This window comes from Diplotaxodon limnothrissa, linkage group LG3 (assembly GCF_057381915.1).
Source record: "Diplotaxodon limnothrissa isolate DT_005_m linkage group LG3, D_limnothrissa_male_GT1.1, whole genome shotgun sequence".
NCBI classification, from domain to species: Eukaryota; Metazoa; Chordata; class Actinopteri; order Cichliformes; family Cichlidae; genus Diplotaxodon; species Diplotaxodon limnothrissa.
Window position 1 is genome coordinate 36,544,277 of NC_140598.1, and position 20,347 is coordinate 36,564,623.

Sequence of the window (20,347 nt, forward strand, 5' to 3'; positions counted from 1 at the left end):
CTTTGAATTTGATTCGATTCAGTTTTATTTATATGCTGTCAAATTACAACAAAGACCAAGACAATAATACATAATACAACCCCAACTTTCAGACAAGCCCTGAACAGCAGGCACTTTGGTGACAGTGGGAAGGAAAAAAACTCCCTTTTAACAGGAAGAAATGTTGAATGCTTATAAATCTCAATTTTTACTAATTTTTGTTTTTTCTTTAAAGTTGTAGGAATATGCTGACCTAGTTTTGTTATGTAAATTTGTAATTAATTTTTGGAACAGTTTTTGGAAAGTGATTGGTTTATTAGCATATGGACCCTCGCATTAATCAAGGGATTAAGAGCACCCTGGAGGGGTGTGGTAAAGAGGTTTTTTGTTTGCCAAGTGTCAGATGGGACGACGGGGGGGTTTAAAAAAAATTTGACCACTTTTTGAAGTTGTGAAAGCAAATTAAGTTAACTTTCATTAAATTTTAAGTTGTAAGAAGTTATTTGGTTGATTTTTGTTTAGAATTTTCCACAAAATAAACGCCATATAATTTTAAACAATGAAGTCAGAATTGCATTCTAAAACAAACCTTCCGTTGCCACCCATGGCCTTTTCTTGGACTTTTTTGGTGTTTGGAGCATAAAAGGCCATGACAACCTGTTCAGGGTCTACCCCGCGTTTTACCCTATGATAGCTAGGACAAGATCCAGCACCCCCTGTGATGATGATAAAGACAACCAGAGGAGACTGGGTGGAAGGATGGATGGATTGACCTTTCTGCAATTCTGAAATCTGTCTAACTTCCCTCTGTGCTGCCTTGATGTTGTCATCTAGTCTTGCTGTTCTTTGTGATTGTTATTAGTCAAGCATATCAGGGATCACTGTAGCTGTGGCATAGACCAGCTAGTTGGTTTCACTAACGGTAATGCTGCATTCACATCTGCTAGTAGACATTTACAGGGTAATTCACGTAATCTTGGTAATAAGCACAGAGGGTCCAGGTTTAGCCAACTTAGCCATGATCTTCTCTTTCAGGTCAACTGCTCTCACATTCAACATACCAGTTGTTTATGGGGCTTGCCAGCTGATCTTGAAGGGTGGAGATAATTATATCTCACTCCTGATTTTAAATCCTGGCTCCACCTTGCCATAGCATTTGTGTTCTACTTCTTCCTTCTCCAGCTGTGATAGCAGTTACTTGCGTATCACTGAGCTACTAGTTGTTTTGATGTTAGTCTAGGTGGGTTTCAATTTGTATCCTCTTCATGTAACCTTCTGGATTAGATGAAGCTTTCACTGAAGTTAAATGTATAGTAGGATTCCAGCAGTTCACTATTCTGATTTGTTGTTCCAGTGAAACCTCTGTGTCTCAGAGGTTTCACTGGAACAACAAATCAAAATCACGAATTTTTCATCACTAGTTGCAGCAAATCTCACGTTGTTTTATTCTGTGCTAAAATGATGACATGGTAATGTAATCAGACTAACACCTTCAATTTTATTTTTTATCCTGCCCGACTCAGGTATATTGAACAACAGAATACCCCCATCTCTAAGTGGAAACAGTACTGCTTCCCAAGATCAACATGCTAGCTACAGGAGTTTGGCCTCTGCTGCTTTTCTCACTTCTTTTGTGTTTCTTTCATTGTGAACATTTACTTGCTTTTTCACTGAAAAACTGCACAATTATCTATACAGAAAAATCTAATGTGTTAGTCACTTGCACAGAGCGTTACCTCACTGCTATTCCAGATGACATTCCCAAAAATGCAGTATTGCTAAATCTCAAGTCAAACTACATTTCAAATATTACCAGGATGAATTTGGAAGGTTTATTCAAGCTTGAAGTTCTAAATTTGGAAAAAAATTGGATTTCACAAATTGATGGTGAAGCTTTTGCAGACTTGGTAGAGTTAAAGGTTCTCATCTTGAGTATAAATAGGCTCGCAACACTGACAGAAAACATGTTTCAGGGTCTTTCCAAGTTAGAGACACTGTCTCTGGACTGGAACCAGATCTCATTTATCTCCCCTGTGGCCTGTCAGCCCCTGGTCAGCGTACACTCAGTAGATTTGAGCTATAACCTTCTGCATCAAATTTCAGATATTGATCACATTATTAGACTCCCAACTTTACAACATTTGTTTGTATGTTACAACAACTTTATTTCTTTTCAGTCAAATGACCTCCATGTAAATACCTCAAACCTACTCACCCTGTGTTTGGATTCAGTGAAGAAGTTCAGCATTACAAGAGACATTTTTCCTCATCTGCAGTCTCTGGACTTGCGAGGCTGGAACGGGGACATCGAGTGGGAAGTGTCAAACAAGACTTTTTTAAAGAGCCTGACGAGACTGCAAATGAGTGAAACTTCTCTTAGCTTTGATGTGTACAGAGCGATTCTGCAGACTGCTTACTCTCTTCAAGAGTTTCAGATGGATAACATACAAAAGTGGATAGATGATGATTTCATAGACGTCGCCTGCAAAATTCCTTCTCTTAGAACTCTGAATGTAAGCAGTAGTGAGATTTACACCTTAAAGGAGCACATGCTACAGTCTTGTTCTCACCTAACTAACCTCAATTTATCATTTAACAATATAAAAAGCATGGCTGATAATGCACTCCAGTCAATGACACAGCTCAGGAGCCTGATATTACAAAATAATGAACTGTCCGAACTGCCAGTGGCCGTCCAAGGACTCACCACATTGGAAGTCTATGACCTTAGCATCAATGACATCAGTGAACTTTACTGTCCTTACTTCTGGAATTTAACAAGCCTAACAATACTCGATCTGAGCCACAATCATATATCCTATATTTCTGAGTGTGTTTTTGAAAATTTAAACAATTTGAAAATCCTAAATCTTGAAAACAATAAGATTTCATCATTCGATTATTCTTTTAAATTTAAATTACAGACACTGGAGTTTTTGTATTTGAAAAACAATGAGCTTATAAATCTCTTTCAAGGAGTCTTCAGTAATCTGTCTTCCCTTCGTTATTTGAATTTAGATGTACGCATGTGTAACAATGTTGAGGAAGGAGGGTTAAAGGGACTCTATAACCTCCAGTTCCTTCTTATGCAAGGTGATATTTATTTTTATGAGCATTTCAGTGGGCTGCCAAGCTTAAGCACTCTGATCTTAAATGTTGTCTCTAGCCTGCCACATAACAGCTCCAAACAAAGCGATAACCCTTTCTCAAATTTACCGAAACTGAAGAAGCTTAATATCAAGGTTCATAGAGGATATTACGATATTTCAAAAGATGTTCTCAGTGGTCTGACTTCTTTAGAGTACTTAATAACAGAGGCATACTTCATGGGATCTTTGCATCCAGACACATTTAAACACACACCGCAACTGAAACATCTGAGGATATCTTACAGCGAGCTTTCAGTTTTAACATCTGACGTGTTCTTGCCAATTCCAAACCTGATAATACTCGACCTCTCCAACAATAAACTCCTGTCTTTGGATTTTCTAGCAGAGGCCAAACTGTCGGCACTCAGATGGCTCGATGTCAGCAACAATGAATTGTTCGTAATCAGTGAAACAGTTATCCAATCCCTTTTAACCATGAAATATCTGGATCTGTCTGCTAACCTTTTAACATGTGAATGTTCTAATTACGGTCTTATCCAGTGGATTCAAGGCGCAGCAAACAGACACAAGTTGTTAATGCACATCAGTACACTTGCTCATTTCCTGTCAGCCAACGGGGAAACAAATTCCTTGACTTTGGTTTTGACTCCTGTTGGATAGATGCTGCCTTGCTCTGCTTCCTTTTTAGCTCTAGTCTAGTTGTGCTTACTCTCCTCGCATCCTTCATCTATCACTTCCTGAGGTCACACCTCACCTATACCTACTACCTCTTCCTGGCCTTTCTCTATGATAATAAGAGGAGGAAGAAAGGTATTCCTCACAGCTACGATGCCTTTGTCTCCTACAATGTTCATGATGAAGCTTGGGTCTACGGAGAGTTGCTTCCAGAGCTGGAGGGTCAACAGGGCTGGAAACTCTGTCTGCACCACAGAGACTTTGAACCAGGTATAGATGCTTTTCATTAGCCTCTGTTCTACTTTTAGCTCAATATTTAATGAAGCTAGCACACAAACTCTGTGTCTTCTTTCCTATAAATACAATTGTTTCTTTTTGTTCCGCTTTTCAGTGGTACCGAAAAAGATCAAGTTTTAACACCACAGTATCTTTTTTTTCTCTTTGACAGCACTGCAAAAATATAAACAGCGTCTACAGTGTCAAAACAAAAATAGCAATGACATGTGACTCACAAACTGCAGTTTGAATGCTAGATCTAAAAGACTGACCATTTAGAGAAACGCTACAAACTGATCTTTAAACCTCAAAAAGTAGTATATAGATGTGCTACTCAGCTGACAAAGCATCCTACATCTGGGAAAATGAAAGGTTTACTCTGGAAGAACTTTTTTTTTTTTTGCTGAAACCATGAACAAGCCCCTAGAAGGCCATGTGTACCCAAAGCTTTAATTAAATTGAAAACATCTAAGTTTCTTCCATATTTAACATCTATAAACATGAAATTACTTTCATTGATTTTGTTTACTGCATTGAAAAGAGAAAAGCACCAAAGATGTATTTTGCACTTACAGGCCTGTAAGAAAATCTTCACTAAATTAGATTTTGGCAAATGTAAAAGTTGAATATTGTAGAATCTTTTAGCAGCTGCCATTAGTAAATTGGGCACTTTTAGACAGACTTTAAAAATGTTTAGCCAGAGACAATCATCCATCTCCACTGTTCTCCATTGAGCTTGTCAACTGTTCCAATCCAACACAAATATATGTAGCTGCCCAATTAACAAAGTATAGACTTAAGAATTTCACAAAAGAAAATTATAGATTCTCATTAGCTGGAATTTGATTCAGCATCAGTGTACGTGTCAGGGTTTCTGGGTCGTTGACCCAGTATTTTCAGTTCATGTTCACTGTTTATCCTCTGTACGTTCCACTTCCTGTTTTGTGTTACGTTACTCTGTGTGCATTATGTTCTAGTTCTTATTCCATGCATCGTTAGTTCAATTGTGTTCAGCTGCTCACTCACCTGTCACCTGTCAGTCATTGTTCAGCCAGTGTATTTAAGTCCTCAGTTCTCTCCTGGTCGGCGTCGCGTCATTGATGTTGTCACTGCTGTCTATGCCCCATGTTTGCCTTCCAAGTTCAGATCAGTCAGCCGTTCAGTCAGTTATTCAGTCAGTCAGCCATCTCCTGTTTTCGTCATTCGTCCCTCACAATAAACACCCTGAATCTTCACCGTGAGTCCTGCGTTTGAGTCCTTTTCTCCACATCCACTCAGCAACCCCTGACAGTACGCCTCAGTGACTTAAAAAATAGTTTTTTGCTTACTCACCATTGCTAAAAAAAAAAAAAAAAAAGTACAACCAAAGTTGGAGTGAATGGAATTTAAGCCCCACTATTCTCAGAAGTGAGAATACCTTTGAAATCTTTTAACTTGTACAAAGATAAATTTGATGTAACTTACCTGTGTCATTTTAGAACACAATGCTGACATGTTTGATGTGTCAGATTTTTGTTTTTACAGGTAAGCCCATCGTCGAAAACATTACAGAGGCTATCTATTGTAGCAGAAAGACTATCTGTGTGATCAGCCAGCATTACCTGCAAAGTGAGTGGTGCTCCAAAGAAATCCAGATGGCCAGGTATGGTTACCAACTCTTTGTTCTTACATGTAATGATGTCACCAGTTTCTACATTGATTAATCTGTGTGTGGTGTCTTTAGCTTCCGTCTCTTCAATGAGCACAAGGATGTGATGATCATGGTGTTTCTGGAGGACATACCAGCCAAGCAGCTGTCTCCATACTTCCAAATTAGGAGTCTGGTGAAGAAGCGTAGCTACCTGAGTTGGCCACAGGCTGTTCATCACACTGGAGTCTTCTGGCAGAAAATACAACAAGCTCTCAAGAGAGAAGAAAACCCTGCTGAGCACAGGTGCCTCCTCACTGGCTACCAGAGAGTCATCCAGTGAGATTTAACCCAGGTGGAAAAATCACAGATTGTATATATATATTGTGTATATTTAAACAGAGCGGTCACGCTAATGCAGGAGTGGCTAAAATGCATTACTTCTAATGCCCAGCAGGGGGAAACTCCTCTGGCTTCAATAAGGTTGCTTGTCGAAGTGTATGGGTAAACATGGTAGCTTCTGGATCAGAGAGGTGAAGCTTCTGCAGAAGTGGATAAACTTGCAGTACTTCTAATGCCCAGCAGGGCTCCTGTGGTTTCAATAAGGTTGCTTGTAGGTGTCTAGTGGCAAACAGCCCTATGGTGCCTTGACCTGTGACCTCAGCAACACTTTGTTGTCTGGTGGACTTTCCTGGAGTGTATGGACTCAGTCAAAAGTGTCAAGTCTTATTTCATGTTGTCTGTTTTATAAATGTAGAACTCAATGTAACAAGAACTATATGTGCATTTTTATTAACACATGTACACAATTGTAACATATTAACGTGTTTGTTGTGCTCATCCTGTCAGGAGTAAATATACTAAATGACATTTCTTGCCATAAAAGTGTGAATAAACTTTTTTCATAGTTGATGTGCTTAGAAATGAAATGCTATTATAATCTGATATAACAAAATAATAATGAGACTGATGAAGAGGAGCACTTACTTGAACTGGCTACAGGCTGTTCAACACACTGGTGAACAGCCTTCTGCCAGAAGACTAAATGTATTTTCTAGTTTATCATCTCATATTATTTGTATTTACAGATATAATTAATTGTGTGTTACAAAAAATATAACATGTATGGTTTCTTGTTACTTGTACTAAACTGTCACACGGTCACACGGATGTATCCTTGCTGTCCTAATGCTTAGGCAGCACACTGCTGGTTTCCTTGATACGTCACCTGACTATCACACTACCTGAGGGCTGGAGTGACAGTCAGCAGCAGCAGTGTTTCGGTAGCTCATGCTTTGTTGTTTTTTATTGATGCTCTGATGATGTGGAATGGTATGAGTTTTTGTACTATATCATTTTACTGGCATGTGGAAAGTGTGTTTAAAATAAAGGTAATTCAGTGGTTTGTCTCTTTACAGAAGTTTCAGAGTTTTGAAATAGGTTCAAGGTTCCATTATCCTCATGAAAATTAAGATAAATAATAAACAATAAAATAAACTGCCTGTCACCAACATAAAACAACTATAGTGCAGCATATTGAAACATTTAAACTGGAGCAGCATTTTAAAATTATAGCAGCACAGTGACAGCATTTAAAAAAAACACACAAAAAACAGATTAGTGTGCTTAAATACAAAGAATAGTAGCATAGTAGAAGCATAGTAAATAAAATAAAACCGAACAAAAACAGTGCAGCGCATCAGAACAACTGAGTTATCAGTGAGCAATGGAGTTGATCAGTCTTACGGCCTTAGAGCCTCCTGCCTGTGTGGTGGGAGGGTATCAGTTTATGATACTGACCGCAGTGCACTGTGTGAATGCAGAAGTCTTGGGTGCAAACTGTACAGCTTCCTCATGAACTGCAGTTTGAATGCTAGATCTAAAAGACTGACCATTTAGAGAAACGCTACAAACTGATCTTTAAACCTCAAAAAGTAGTATATAGATGTGCTACTCAGCTGACAAAGCATCCTACATCTGGGAAAATGAAAGGTTTACTCTGGAAGAACTTTTTTTTTTTTTTGCTGAAACCATGAACAAGCCCCTAGAAGGCCATGTGTACCCAAAGCTTTAATTAAATTGAAAACATCTAAGTTTCTTCCATATTTAACATCTATAAACATGAAATTACTTTCATTGATTTTGTTTACTGCATTGAAAAGAGAAAAGCACCAAAGATGTATTTTGCACTTACAGGCCTGTAAGAAAATCTTCACTAAATTAGATTTTGGCAAATGTAAAAGTTGAATATTGTAGAATCTTTTAGCAGCTGCCATTAGTAAATTGGGCACTTTTAGACAGACTTTAAAAATGTTTAGCCAGAGACAATCATCCATCTCCACTGTTCTCCATTGAGCTTGTCAACTGTTCCAATCCAACACAAATATATGTAGCTGCCCAATTAACAAAGTATAGACTTAAGAATTTCACAAAAGAAAATTATAGATTCTCATTAGCTGGAATTTGATTCAGCATCAGTGTACGTGTCAGGGTTTCTGGGTCGTTGACCCAGTATTTTCAGTTCATGTTCACTGTTTATCCTCTGTACGTTCCACTTCCTGTTTTGTGTTACGTTACTCTGTGTGCATTATGTTCTAGTTCTTATTCCATGCATCGTTAGTTCAATTGTGTTCAGCTGCTCACTCACCTGTCACCTGTCAGTCATTGTTCAGCCAGTGTATTTAAGTCCTCAGTTCTCTCCTGGTCGGCGTCGCGTCATTGATGTTGTCACTGCTGTCTATGCCCCATGTTTGCCTTCCAAGTTCAGATCAGTCAGCCGTTCAGTCAGTTATTCAGTCAGTCAGCCATCTCCTGTTTTCGTCATTCGTCCCTCACAATAAACACCCTGAATCTTCACCGTGAGTCCTGCGTTTGAGTCCTTTTCTCCACATCCACTCAGCAACCCCTGACAGTACGCCTCAGTGACTTAAAAAATAGTTTTTTGCTTACTCACCATTGCTAAAAAAAAAAAAAAAAAAAGTACAACCAAAGTTGGAGTGAATGGAATTTAAGCCCCACTATTCTCAGAAGTGAGAATACCTTTGAAATCTTTTAACTTGTACAAAGATAAATTTGATGTAACTTACCTGTGTCATTTTAGAACACAATGCTGACATGTTTGATGTGTCAGATTTTTGTTTTTACAGGTAAGCCCATCGTCGAAAACATTACAGAGGCTATCTATTGTAGCAGAAAGACTATCTGTGTGATCAGCCAGCATTACCTGCAAAGTGAGTGGTGCTCCAAAGAAATCCAGATGGCCAGGTATGGTTACCAACTCTTTGTTCTTACATGTAATGATGTCACCAGTTTCTACATTGATTAATCTGTGTGTGGTGTCTTTAGCTTCCGTCTCTTCAATGAGCACAAGGATGTGATGATCATGGTGTTTCTGGAGGACATACCAGCCAAGCAGCTGTCTCCATACTTCCAAATTAGGAGTCTGGTGAAGAAGCGTAGCTACCTGAGTTGGCCACAGGCTGTTCATCACACTGGAGTCTTCTGGCAGAAAATACAACAAGCTCTCAAGAGAGAAGAAAACCCTGCTGAGCACAGGTGCCTCCTCACTGGCTACCAGAGAGTCATCCAGTGAGATTTAACCCAGGTGGAAAAATCACAGATTGTATATATATATTGTGTATATTTAAACAGAGCGGTCACGCTAATGCAGGAGTGGCTAAAATGCATTACTTCTAATGCCCAGCAGGGGGAAACTCCTCTGGCTTCAATAAGGTTGCTTGTCGAAGTCTATGGGTAAACATGGTAGCTTCTGGATCAGAGAGGTGAAGCTTCTGCAGAAGTGGATAAACTTGCAGTACTTCTAATGCCCAGCAGGGCTCCTGTGGTTTCAATAAGGTTGCTTGTAGGTGTCTAGTGGCAAACAGCCCTATGGTGCCTTGACCTGTGACCTCAGCAACACTTTGTTGTCTGGTGGACTTTCCTGGAGTTTATGGACTCAGTCAAAAGTGTCAAGTCTTATTTCATGTTGTCTGTTTTATAAATGTAGAACTCAATGTAACAAGAACTATATGTGCATTTTTATTAACACATGTACACAATTGTAACATATTAACGTGTTTGTTGTGCTCATCCTGTCAGGAGTAAATATACTAAATGACATTTCTTGCCATAAAAGTGTGAATAAACTTTTTTCATAGTTGATGTGCTTAGAAATGAAATGCTATTATAATCTGATATAACAAAATAATAATGAGACTGATGAAGAGGAGCACTTACTTGAACTGGCTACAGGCTGTTCAACACACTGGTGAACAGCCTTCTGCCAGAAGACTAAATGTATTTTCTAGTTTATCATCTCATATTATTTGTATTTACAGATATAATTAATTGTGTGTTACAAAAAATATAACATGTATGGTTTCTTGTTACTTGTACTAAACTGTCACACGGTCACACGGATGTATCCTTGCTGTCCTAATGCTTAGGCAGCACACTGCTGGTTTCCTTGATACGTCACCTGACTATCACACTACCTGAGGGCTGGAGTGACAGTCAGCAGCAGCAGTGTTTCGGTAGCTCATGCTTTGTTGTTTTTTATTGATGCTCTGATGATGTGGAATGGTATGAGTTTTTGTACTATATCATTTTACTGGCATGTGGAAAGTGTGTTTAAAATAAAGGTAATTCAGTGGTTTGTCTCTTTACAGAAGTTTCAGAGTTTTGAAATAGGTTCAAGGTTCCATTATCCTCATGAAAATTAAGATAAATAATAAACAATAAAATAAACTGCCTGTCACCAACATAAAACAACTATAGTGCAGCATATTGAAACATTTAAACTGGAGCAGCATTTTAAAATTATAGCAGCACAGTGACAGCATTTAAAAAAAACACACAAAAAACAGATTAGTGTGCTTAAATACAAAGAATAGTAGCATAGTAGAAGCATAGTAAATAAAATAAAACCGAACAAAAACAGTGCAGCGCATCAGAACAACTGAGTTATCAGTGAGCAATGGAGTTGATCAGTCTTACGGCCTTAGAGCCTCCTGCCTGTGTGGTGGGAGGGTATCAGTTTATGATACTGACCGCAGTGCACTGTGTGAATGCAGAAGTCTTGGGTGCAAACTGTACAGCTTCCTCATGAAGTGCTTCATTAAACATTGATCTGAAGTGACTCAAATGAATTTGACAAAGTGAAACTTAATAATGGTAATAAGGTCACAGGCCTCACTTTTGCCATCGAACAGCTTGTCAGTCGATTCTTATCAACTGTGAACCCCTGAAAATGGAAAACTGTATATTAAAATGTCTCTAATTTCTAAACACTTAATGCAATACTTTAGTCAAACTTTGAATCAAAGGTGAAAGACTGCACTGTAATTACATCTTGATTGTTTGATTTTAATTCCCCTGTCGTCTGCAAATGCAGTTTCTCTAATAAAGGATAGAATAGAATAGAATAGAATAGAATAGAATAGAATAGCGCTTTTATTGTACATGTACAACTAAATTATGGAATTATGGGTGCTCCACGACATCTGTGTAGGAATAAAATATAAATAGACAGCAGGAATAAATAACAAACAGGAGAAATGTAGATATAATCAAGAGAAAGACACATTGGAGAACAAAGTGTTTGGAAGTAGTACAAGTTATTGAGTTATGGGGGTTAGTCAGACTGTGGCACAGATTGGTGAGGTGAGTGGGCAGGGGTAGCATTGGGGGGGGGGGGGGGGGGGGGTGTGTGTGTAAGGGGTGTAAGGGGTCACCTGTGACAGCACTGTTTTTCCTGAGATAGGAGGATCTGCGGATTTTTTTGGGCAATGTTAATTACACTTTGTGTGGCCTTCCTGTTCTCCTCGTGGCCCCTGTGTACCAACCCAGGCAGTAGAAGAGCAAGCTGTTGGGTCTGTGCTTTCAGCAGGCCCGCTAGTTCAGAGCAGGGCTGGACTGGGACAAAAAATTGGCCTGGGCATTTTGACTGGTGACCGGCCCTTTGAGCGAGTACTTGGTGACTGTGGAAAGGAAAAACCCAATTTTAATAGAAATAAGCCTCCAGCAGAACCAGGCTGAAGAAGGAACAGTCATCTTCTGTGAACAGCTGGGGGTTTGAACACCCCATTATGAACATTGTATCATTTGTCTTATACTAAATTCAAGTAATGGAGGGAAGACAGAACCCTGAATGCCTGATTTCACAGACGTCATCTCCCAAATTCCTCCTCTAGTAGTTTTTGATGTAATATTTGCGAAAACTGGCGCTCTAAATGACATCCTGCTAAAGTCTTGGTCTAATCTCACTGAGCTCAGTTACTTGGTCCCAGTTGCTCTCTTTGACCTCAACTCTTAGACCTGAGCTTCAACATTTTCAGCGAACTAACATACTGAAAATCAATTACATTTTCAAAATCTGAACAATTTGACAGTTTTGAAAACAAAATCTAAGTTTATTTGTTGGTAAAACCTTAAATTTATAAAACCTGCAAAAAACAAAGCTTTTAAAAGGATTCAGGCATTTTTTTTTCACCTTTGTGACTCACATGCTGCCATTTTCTGTGGCTAGACAAGCTTAATAATGGCATCATCCTTGTCAAATGGGGATAGATACATACCATTGTCTTGGACACCCCTGGGTGAGGAAACTTTTGTGCAGTAATGTACATGACATTTCACACAGGATATACAGAAACATGAAGTATTATTAGTGAGTGTTCTTAAAGACCACAAAGTAGAAACAGGAAGCAAGCAACCCACTTGTGCACACTTAAGATGTGAGGGCAGGGAGGATGGCTGCAGAGCACAACTTGTCTGGACTTCAAAAATGCTAAAATGATTAAATCAATTAAAAGATCTCTTTGAAAAATCCCTTTCAATAAATAAAATTGGACAACGGTCGAGGCTCATCTAAAATACTGGGGAAAAAACCATGAAAAAACAAAAGGAAAAACGAAGACAAGCATGCAAGCTGCAGAAAGTAATTTTTTTTTCATTGTGGTGTCTTACTTCAGAATCAGAATCAGAATCAGAATCAGAATGGGTTTATTGCCAGATGTTGAGGTTTACAACATTAGGAAATTGCTGCGGTGCTTCAGTGCAGACAATAAGAATTAAAGTGCTATGTAGAAAGAAAGATATGTGCATGAGATATACATGAGATATATACATGAGAATAAGAATTGTGAGTGCTACGTAGAAAGATATATACATGAGTGCAGGTGGTGATCAGTGCCAAACATGAAATGATGCAGTGACACAGCGTAGGGTCATGTGTTATTGGCGGGGACAATCATGTGGTTATTGTTCATGTGTCCAACAGCAGAGGGGAAGAAACTGTTCTTGTGGCGAGAGGTTCTGGTGCGAATGGACCGGAGCCTCCTGCCTGAGGGGAGCAGTCATACTTGGGTTTGAGTAGACAGACTGCAGAAGTAGCAGCATCTGTGGGAGTGAACCATCCAACTTCCTCTTCCTTGTACAAGTGATTCACTCTGAATTTACTCCATTATATTTTGTCGGTTTGACCTCAATGGTTACAGCTTGGTTTTTTCTTTTGTTCTGTTATCAAGCTGGTGACAGAAACAACTCTTTTTTGGAATAGGTAAGTTTCTTTTATCTTGTTTAATGAAAAACCACTGACCTTGCATATATATATATATATATATATATATATATATATATATATATATATATATATATATATATATATATGGTCAGTTTTAATGCAAATAACATTTACTTTGCAAAAACAATTTAAACTGGACTTTTTTTTATTAGAGATGGAACAACTTAACTCTAAAAATGGTATATTAAAAACAAATTAGCCATAGTCTGATTTTATTTATATTTTATTACTGAATTACTGCAATTCTAATGAAAATATGTGAGAAAAGTCAAAATCATCCTCAGGTGGAGTTAATTTAAGTGTAAACTGTTGGACTGTGTTGGTACATTTACATGTCATATGACACAAACAACAGTAAATAACTATAGGTTAAGCAGTATGCAGGTTTGTATTGTGTTATCTATGGTTTGTGGGTATGGTAGTTGCAATTCTGTATTTTTCAGAGTTTGGGTATCTACTTCCATGTACTTTACACTACATGTTTTCTGAGAATCCATAGCATGAAATAACTTTAGGCTGATGAGTGACTAGAAAGTAGAGGTTAAGCAGTATTAAAGCAGGCAAGTTATTTCATTTTGAACTTAATCAGCAACTGCTCTAGGTTACCAAGCAAGCAAGCAAAAAGGAAACCTTTATGTAGCACCTCATCTCTGCTGCTTCATATTTGTTCCCTAAAATGGGGCCATCTGCTTGGCCTAGCTCTGCTAGTTCACTAATGTCAAGAAAAGAGTTTTTGGGGGTTCTTTTAATCAAAATGGGGTTTTTTTTTTGGGGGGGGGGGGGGGGGGGGTGTTAAAAAAAAGAAACTGACTGTATATTAAAGTGACACTAACGTAGGTATGTACATTTTTTATTAAGTCCATGCCATCACCTATGGATATCTGTAAATCTAACCCTTTGCCATGACTGTAAATACACTGGCTAAGCATCATTTTTAAATGTGAACAGTGAAGCTTCAAATGGATGACTGTGGACGTCTCATATACGGCCCCTGGGCCACACCCAGCTCCTGACACAATTATATCTGGCCTTTGAGATAAATTCATGTGTCATGTGTTGTTAATGGCTCGTTGGTATGTGAGATTTGAAACTTCAGCCTTGCTAAAAATCCATGCAGACAGGGGAGAGAATTTTTTTTATGGGCACACCATGCAGCCAATCACATGCAAAGACAGACTGGGGTCATGCCAATATGTGGAAGAAGGAAGGGGGGTAGACATTCTGAAGACACCGAGTGTAGTGGTACAGGCCAGGTAGACAGAGAGAAGGGGAATGCATATGTGTTGGGAAAAAGTGAAGAAATGTAAAAACGTAAAGTGAGCATCATCTGGCTGCAATTCAGTGACATTGCAGACTTCAAAGCTGGGTGCAGAATTTATCAAATTAGGAGCTGGCTATTTTTATTTTCAGTCATTTTCCAATGTGAAGAACAAAAGGTTTCAAACTTGTCCAGGCCTTAAATCTCATTTGTTCCCCCTAGTAGTAGTAAATGTATACAAAGGCTTTTATGAAAACACTGAATAAAAAATTGCTTCCATGAAAAAGACTAAATGTACAGATCATTATTGAATATTACATAAAATAAACAATATAAAAACTATATACAAAGTGTCTTTGAATACCAGACGTCATGTTGTTGCTATCTGTGGTGTGAACGCTGAATGGTTAAGAGTAATTTCTTCTCCTGTCATTTTCAGATGTTATGAACAACTATTTTTTTTGCCCCTTCCAAGTTTGTCAGAAAACTGAAACTGAAGTAAACAACATTTCAACATGCTAGCTACAGGAAGTGTGTCTCTGCTACTCAGCTCATTTCTGTTCTGCTTCTGTTTCTATAACCCCTCACATGCTTTTTCACTGAAAAACTGCATAATTCCCTATCCTCAAGAGGAAAATAATACATCCATTTTATGCACTGACCATGACCTCACTGCTATTCCAGATGACATTCCCAGAAATGTAACATCACTGAATCTCTCCTCAAATAAGATTTCAAACATCACCTGCAAAGATTTAAGAGGTTTAGCTAAGCTCAAAATTTTAAACGCTGAAATAAATGTGATTGTACACATTGATGATGGAGCTTTTGCAGACTTGGCAGAGTTAACGGTTCTAGTCTTGGCTAGAAATAACCTCTCAAAGGTGACAGAAAATATGTTTCGGGGTCTTTCACAATTAAAAGAATTATCTCTGAATAAAAACCTGATCTCATCCATCTCGCAGGCAGCCTTTCAGTCCCTGGTCAACATAATCTCAGTAGATCTGAGCTACAATTCTCTGTCTGAAATTGCAATTATTGCTCCAGTATTAACACTTCCACACTTACAAAATTTGTGCATTGGGGGAAATGATTTTACTTCTTTCCAGTCCTCCGACCTGCCTTTAAATAGCTCAAACATTAGGGAACTGGATATAATTTGGTGTAAACTCAGAAAATTCAGTATTACAAAAGACATGTTTCCTCATCTGCAGTTACTGGACTTCAGGAGATGTAATAGTAAGATTGAATGGAATGTAACAAACAAAACATTCTTGAGGAGCCTAACTTCCCTCTACTTGGATGGGAATAATGTTACTTTTGAGGCATACAGCAAGATGCTAAAGACTGCTGCCTCACTTAAACATCTTAAACTGTACTTCATGAAAATTCCGATAAAACGTGGTCTTATAGATATTGCCTGCCAGATTCCTTCTCTACACATTCTCGATATAGGGAGTAGCAAAATTACCCACGCAAATGATAACCTGCTGCGGTCTTGCTCCCAACTTACTGAGCTTAGTTTACCTTTTAATAAGATGGAAACAATGTCTGATCATGCACTCCAATCAATGACACAGCTCAAGCACCTGGACCTGCAGAAGAACGTTTTATCCAAAGTGCCGCTTGCTCTCCGGGGACTCTCCAAATTGGAAGTTCTGGACCTGAGCTTCAATGTCATCAGCGAACTCAACAGCTCTGACTTTAATCATCTGAGGGCACTCAGACACCTCAATCTAAACCACAATCGCATTTCCCGAATCACACCGCATATTTTTCAAAATCTGCCTAATTTGAAAGTCCTGAAAATAGAAACGAATGGAATTTTTTCTTTTGAGCATAGCTTCAAAGGAAATTTAGAAAAACTAAAATATTTGTATTTGAACAACAACACTTTGGCAGATTTACAGGAAGGAGACTTCAAAAAACTCCATTCCCTCGATCACTTGGAATTACAATCAGACGACAGTTGCATTGATCATTCGGGAATATTTGAAGAACTTAAAAGTCTCCAAACTCTTAAAGTGTCATGTAGGGGTTACGTAAAAGAGTATTTTAGGGGACTAACAAACTTAAATACTCTGGTCTTCCATATTACCAAAAATCAGAAAATACAACATCATGCACATCCTTTCTCATATTTAACCAAATTGAAGAAACTTATTATCTTTGATAAAAGGGAAACTCACGAGGATATTCCGTCAGACGTACTTAATGGTCTGACATCTTTAGAGTACTTATGGATGGAGAAATTTTTTATGGGGTCATTGCACCCCGACACATTTAAATACACCCCCCAGCTGAAGTCTCTGAAGATATCTAATAGTGAGATTTCAAATTTAACATCTGAAGTGTTCTGGCCTGTCCCAAACCTGACAATGCTCGACTTCTCTAACAACAAACTCAGATCTTTGGATTTCCTGGCTGAGGCTAAACTGTCGGCACTCACCTGGCTGAAACTCAGCGACAATACATTGACACTAGTCAGTCAGAATGTGATCAGCTCCCTCCCTGCTTTGACCTATCTGGATCTAGCTTCCAACCGCCTAACATGTGAATGCTCTAGCATTGATTTTAATGAGTGGATTCAAAACAGCAGCCAGACACAGATCGTTAATGCTCACCAGTACACTTGTGCATTTCCTGTGAGCCAACAGGGGAAAAAATTCCTGGACTTTGAAATCGACTCCTGTCGGATGCATGCTAATTTTCTCTGCTTCATTTCTAGCTTTTTTCTAGTTGTGCTTACTCTTCTTATATCCTTCATTCACCACTTCCTGAGGTGGCACCTCACCTATACCTACTACCTCTTCCTGGCCTTCCTCTATGATAATAAGAGGAGGAAGAAAGGTATTCCTCACAGCTACGATGCCTTTGTCTCCTACAATGTTCATGATGAAGCTTGGGTCTGTGGAGAGTTGCTTCCAGAGCTGGAGGGTCAACAGGGCTGGAAACTCTGTCTGCACCACAGAGACTTTGAACCAGGTATAGATGCTTTTCTGATGACTATGAAATGCTGGAAATGAGAAGCCGAAATGTTGATTCTGACTGTTTGAGTCAAAGTCCTGCTCGTTCTTCTGCATTGCTCACTTCCTCTTAATATCTTTGTCAGCAATTTAAACTTCTTTTTTTCAGACTTGGTTTGGACCCATTTCTGTTTTTCATTTCTATATTTGTTAAGTGTTACGTTTTTATACCAAATAATGTGAAATCAGCACGACAGCCAGTGCAGAATTTTCAAAACCAGCAGACACAAATTAATCAGGACCAAGAATTATTCTTTTAATTTCACAAAGAATTCACCTGCCATTTCTATTGTGCATTTTTAAAACAGGTAAGCCCATTGTAGAAAACATCACAGATGCCATCTATAACAGCAGGAAGACTATCTGTGTGATCAGCCAGCATTACCTGCAGAGTGAGTGGTGCTCCAGAGAAATCCAGATGGCCAGGTATTGTCAACATCTTTGTCCTTGCACCCGATGATGTCACTATGCTCCTATGCTTATTCAACTGTCTGTTCTGTTCTGTGTGTGGTGTCTTTAGCTACCGTCTGTTTGATGAACATAAGGATGTGTTGATCATGGTGTTTCTGGAGGACATACCAGCCAAGCAGCTGTCTCCATACTACCAAATTAGGAGTCTGGTGAAGAAGCGTAGCTACCTGAGTTGGCCACAGGCTGTTCAGCACACTGGAGTCTTCTGGCAGAAAATACAACAAGCTCTCAAGAGAGAAGAAAACCCTGCTGAGCACAGGTGCCTCCTCACTGGCTACCAGAGAGTCATCCAGTGAGATTTACCGAGGTGGAAAAATCATAGATTGTATATATCAATCAATCAATCAAGTCAAAATGCAGTGAAATTGGACCCCTTCCGACCATAGATACATAGCACAAACATCACATTGGAAGACAGGTTGGAGAGAGGTAGAATGGTAAGAACAACAATGAAAAATAACATCAGGGACAAAAGGAGGAAAAACAAACTCTACTCAAACTGAGCTACTAACTGGTAGAGCAGTTTGAGGACAGTAAAAAAACACCTCAGCGCAGAAAAGCACATGAATCTTCACATCTTATACCGTGTAAGAAGGATGCGACATGCAATGGGGGGAAGCCATCGCCAGCTTATTGCAAACAAACTGCATTCCAGTTTCACTTCAATTTCAATGGTTCTAAAAGGGAAAACAGCCCTGTGCTGCCTTGACCTGTGACCTCAGTGAACACTTTCTGGTCTGGTGGACTTTCCTGGAGTGAATGTGCTATTTACTTTTTCTTTTTCTTTTTTTGCCATTAAAGTATAAATAAAACTTTTTTTCATCATTGATATGCTTGAAAGAAATGCTATGATAATATGTGTTATAACATAGCAACATGGTAAGCTGTAATAAAGGCAAAACAATGTTTTTACATGACAGTAGTTACATGTTTTATTTATTACATCATTTTCAGTGTTTCCATTAACAGCACCAAAAATGTTTTTAAAAAAAAATCATAACCATAAATTCATAATGGTGTTGTTCTTTTCCCCCCTATAATTTATTGTGATAGGTTTAAGCACAGTAGGAAATCCAAATGTTCTAGCCTAACTGCCCAGTAGTGACCATATTTTAGGTAAATTTTATTCTAATTCAAGTTACTTTCAAATCTGGGACTCTATGTCCCAGATTTGAAAGTAACTTGATAGACACCCACCTTTGACAATTAGTAGGTGTTGGGGATGATAGCCACGGTTTCAGGTCAAAGTATGTCACTTCTGTCACAGTTTACAGATAAATATTTTAAAAAGATAATAAAAAAGCTAACGTTTTATCAGACAGTAGCCAACGGTTTTGAAACAACTCTTGAGAAAATCTGTTCCCTCTTTAATTCTCCACAAAGAAGTCTTACCTGTGTTCTCAAACTTGATAGGCCAGTACAACTCAAACAAACAAAAAAGCTACCGAAAGGATTGTCTTTGCGTACAGATCCTGCGTATTCGTGTGTGTGTTAGTTTGTCACCTAAAAATTAAATACTAACAAAACAGGTTTTTGTGTGGGGCCTGCTGACAGCAGTCTCCAGCTACATCAGCGGTTCTCAGATGATGTGCTGAGGCCTTGGATTTTTTTTTTTTATATTTAACACAACATTTATAATCAAGTATATATTCATACTTTCCAGACACTCCTTTGCCAACACTGAATTTAACAAAAGAAAATGAAAAAAAAGTCTGAGAGTTTTTGGTTTGTAAGTCTGAAAACAATCACAAAGGGTCTGATTGTGTGAATAAAAAAAAGTATGTTTATTATTTCAAACAGATACTTTTAAGTGCAACAGTGTAATTCATATACTCATATAAAAGGAAAGGAACGGCCAACTTTACTTCAGACTGAAGCCATAGTCGCACAGAAAAACAAGGCTGGGCTCGTGATGCATATTCTTTAATCGGTGATAAAATTGTGTTTTCAGTCACTAACTCTGCTCATATTCGTCCAAAAACACTGCACATACAATATTGGAACACATCGTAATTGTCTAAATGCCTCAGCTCAGAGAAGTCCGAATCCAGATTACTAATTTTCAGACTAACTCATCCTGACTTGTCATTTCTGTTTCCATGAATTGACCGGTTGGATAGAGATTAGACCATTGTCCAGAAGAAGGGTGAATTGTTGGTCCAATACATCCATTAATAGACACTTTCAACTGTGGAATTAAAAGTAATGGACATGGTCGTTGTTTGTGCACTGCAACTTGGAAACAAAGCCAGAGATTTCTTGCTCCCCTCACCTGTGACTCTCTACTCATATTGGGCTTCAACGATTCTGGAAATCTGTTTTCTTAAGCTGTAGTTGTAAAGA

The 20,347-nt window shown here is 38.5% G+C and overlaps 2 protein-coding genes, 1 long non-coding RNA gene and 1 pseudogene across 3 annotated transcripts in view; all 4 read left to right on the forward strand.

The window, feature by feature from the left end:
- Positions 1-12,905, forward strand: part of LOC146635600 (uncharacterized) — a 342,244-nt gene extending 329,339 nt beyond the window's left edge. The window contains exon 3 of the long non-coding RNA XR_014905120.1: positions 12,799-12,905. This is a non-coding gene — a long non-coding RNA (uncharacterized LOC146635600). The remainder of the gene's footprint in view (positions 1-12,798) is intronic.
- Positions 1,566-6,010, forward strand: LOC146635616 (uncharacterized; annotated as a pseudogene).
- On the forward strand, positions 8,414-9,259 carry LOC146635617 (toll-like receptor 13). Its single transcript, XM_085347964.1, has 3 exons — positions 8,414-8,525; positions 8,814-8,931; positions 9,013-9,259. The coding sequence occupies exons 1-3, from the start codon at positions 8,414-8,416 to the stop codon at positions 9,257-9,259; spliced, it is 477 nt and encodes a 158-aa protein (XP_085204090.1).
- A 2,070-nt stretch (positions 12,906-14,975) lies between the features above and the next one.
- LOC146635618 (uncharacterized) lies at positions 14,976-18,739 on the forward strand. Its single transcript, XM_085347944.1, has 3 exons — positions 14,976-17,492; positions 17,842-17,959; positions 18,054-18,739. The coding sequence occupies exons 1-3, from the start codon at positions 15,023-15,025 to the stop codon at positions 18,298-18,300; spliced, it is 2,835 nt and encodes a 944-aa protein (XP_085204070.1). The 5' UTR covers positions 14,976-15,022; the 3' UTR covers positions 18,301-18,739.
- Positions 18,740-20,347: the final 1,608 nt, after the last annotated feature.

Coding starts and splice junctions, on each gene's coding strand:
- LOC146635617 (XM_085347964.1), top strand. CDS start 8,414: ATGTTTGCCTTCCAAGTTCAGATCAGTCAGCCGTTCAGTCAGTTATTC. Junction 8,526..8,813: donor AAACACCCTGAATCTTCACC/GTGAGTCCTGCG, acceptor TTGTTTTTACAG/GTAAGCCCATCGTCGAAAAC. Junction 8,932..9,012: donor AAAGAAATCCAGATGGCCAG/GTATGGTTACCA, acceptor TGGTGTCTTTAG/CTTCCGTCTCTTCAATGAGC.
- LOC146635618 (XM_085347944.1), top strand. CDS start 15,023: ATGCTAGCTACAGGAAGTGTGTCTCTGCTACTCAGCTCATTTCTGTTC. Junction 17,493..17,841: donor CCACAGAGACTTTGAACCAG/GTATAGATGCTT, acceptor TTTTTAAAACAG/GTAAGCCCATTGTAGAAAAC. Junction 17,960..18,053: donor AGAGAAATCCAGATGGCCAG/GTATTGTCAACA, acceptor TGGTGTCTTTAG/CTACCGTCTGTTTGATGAAC.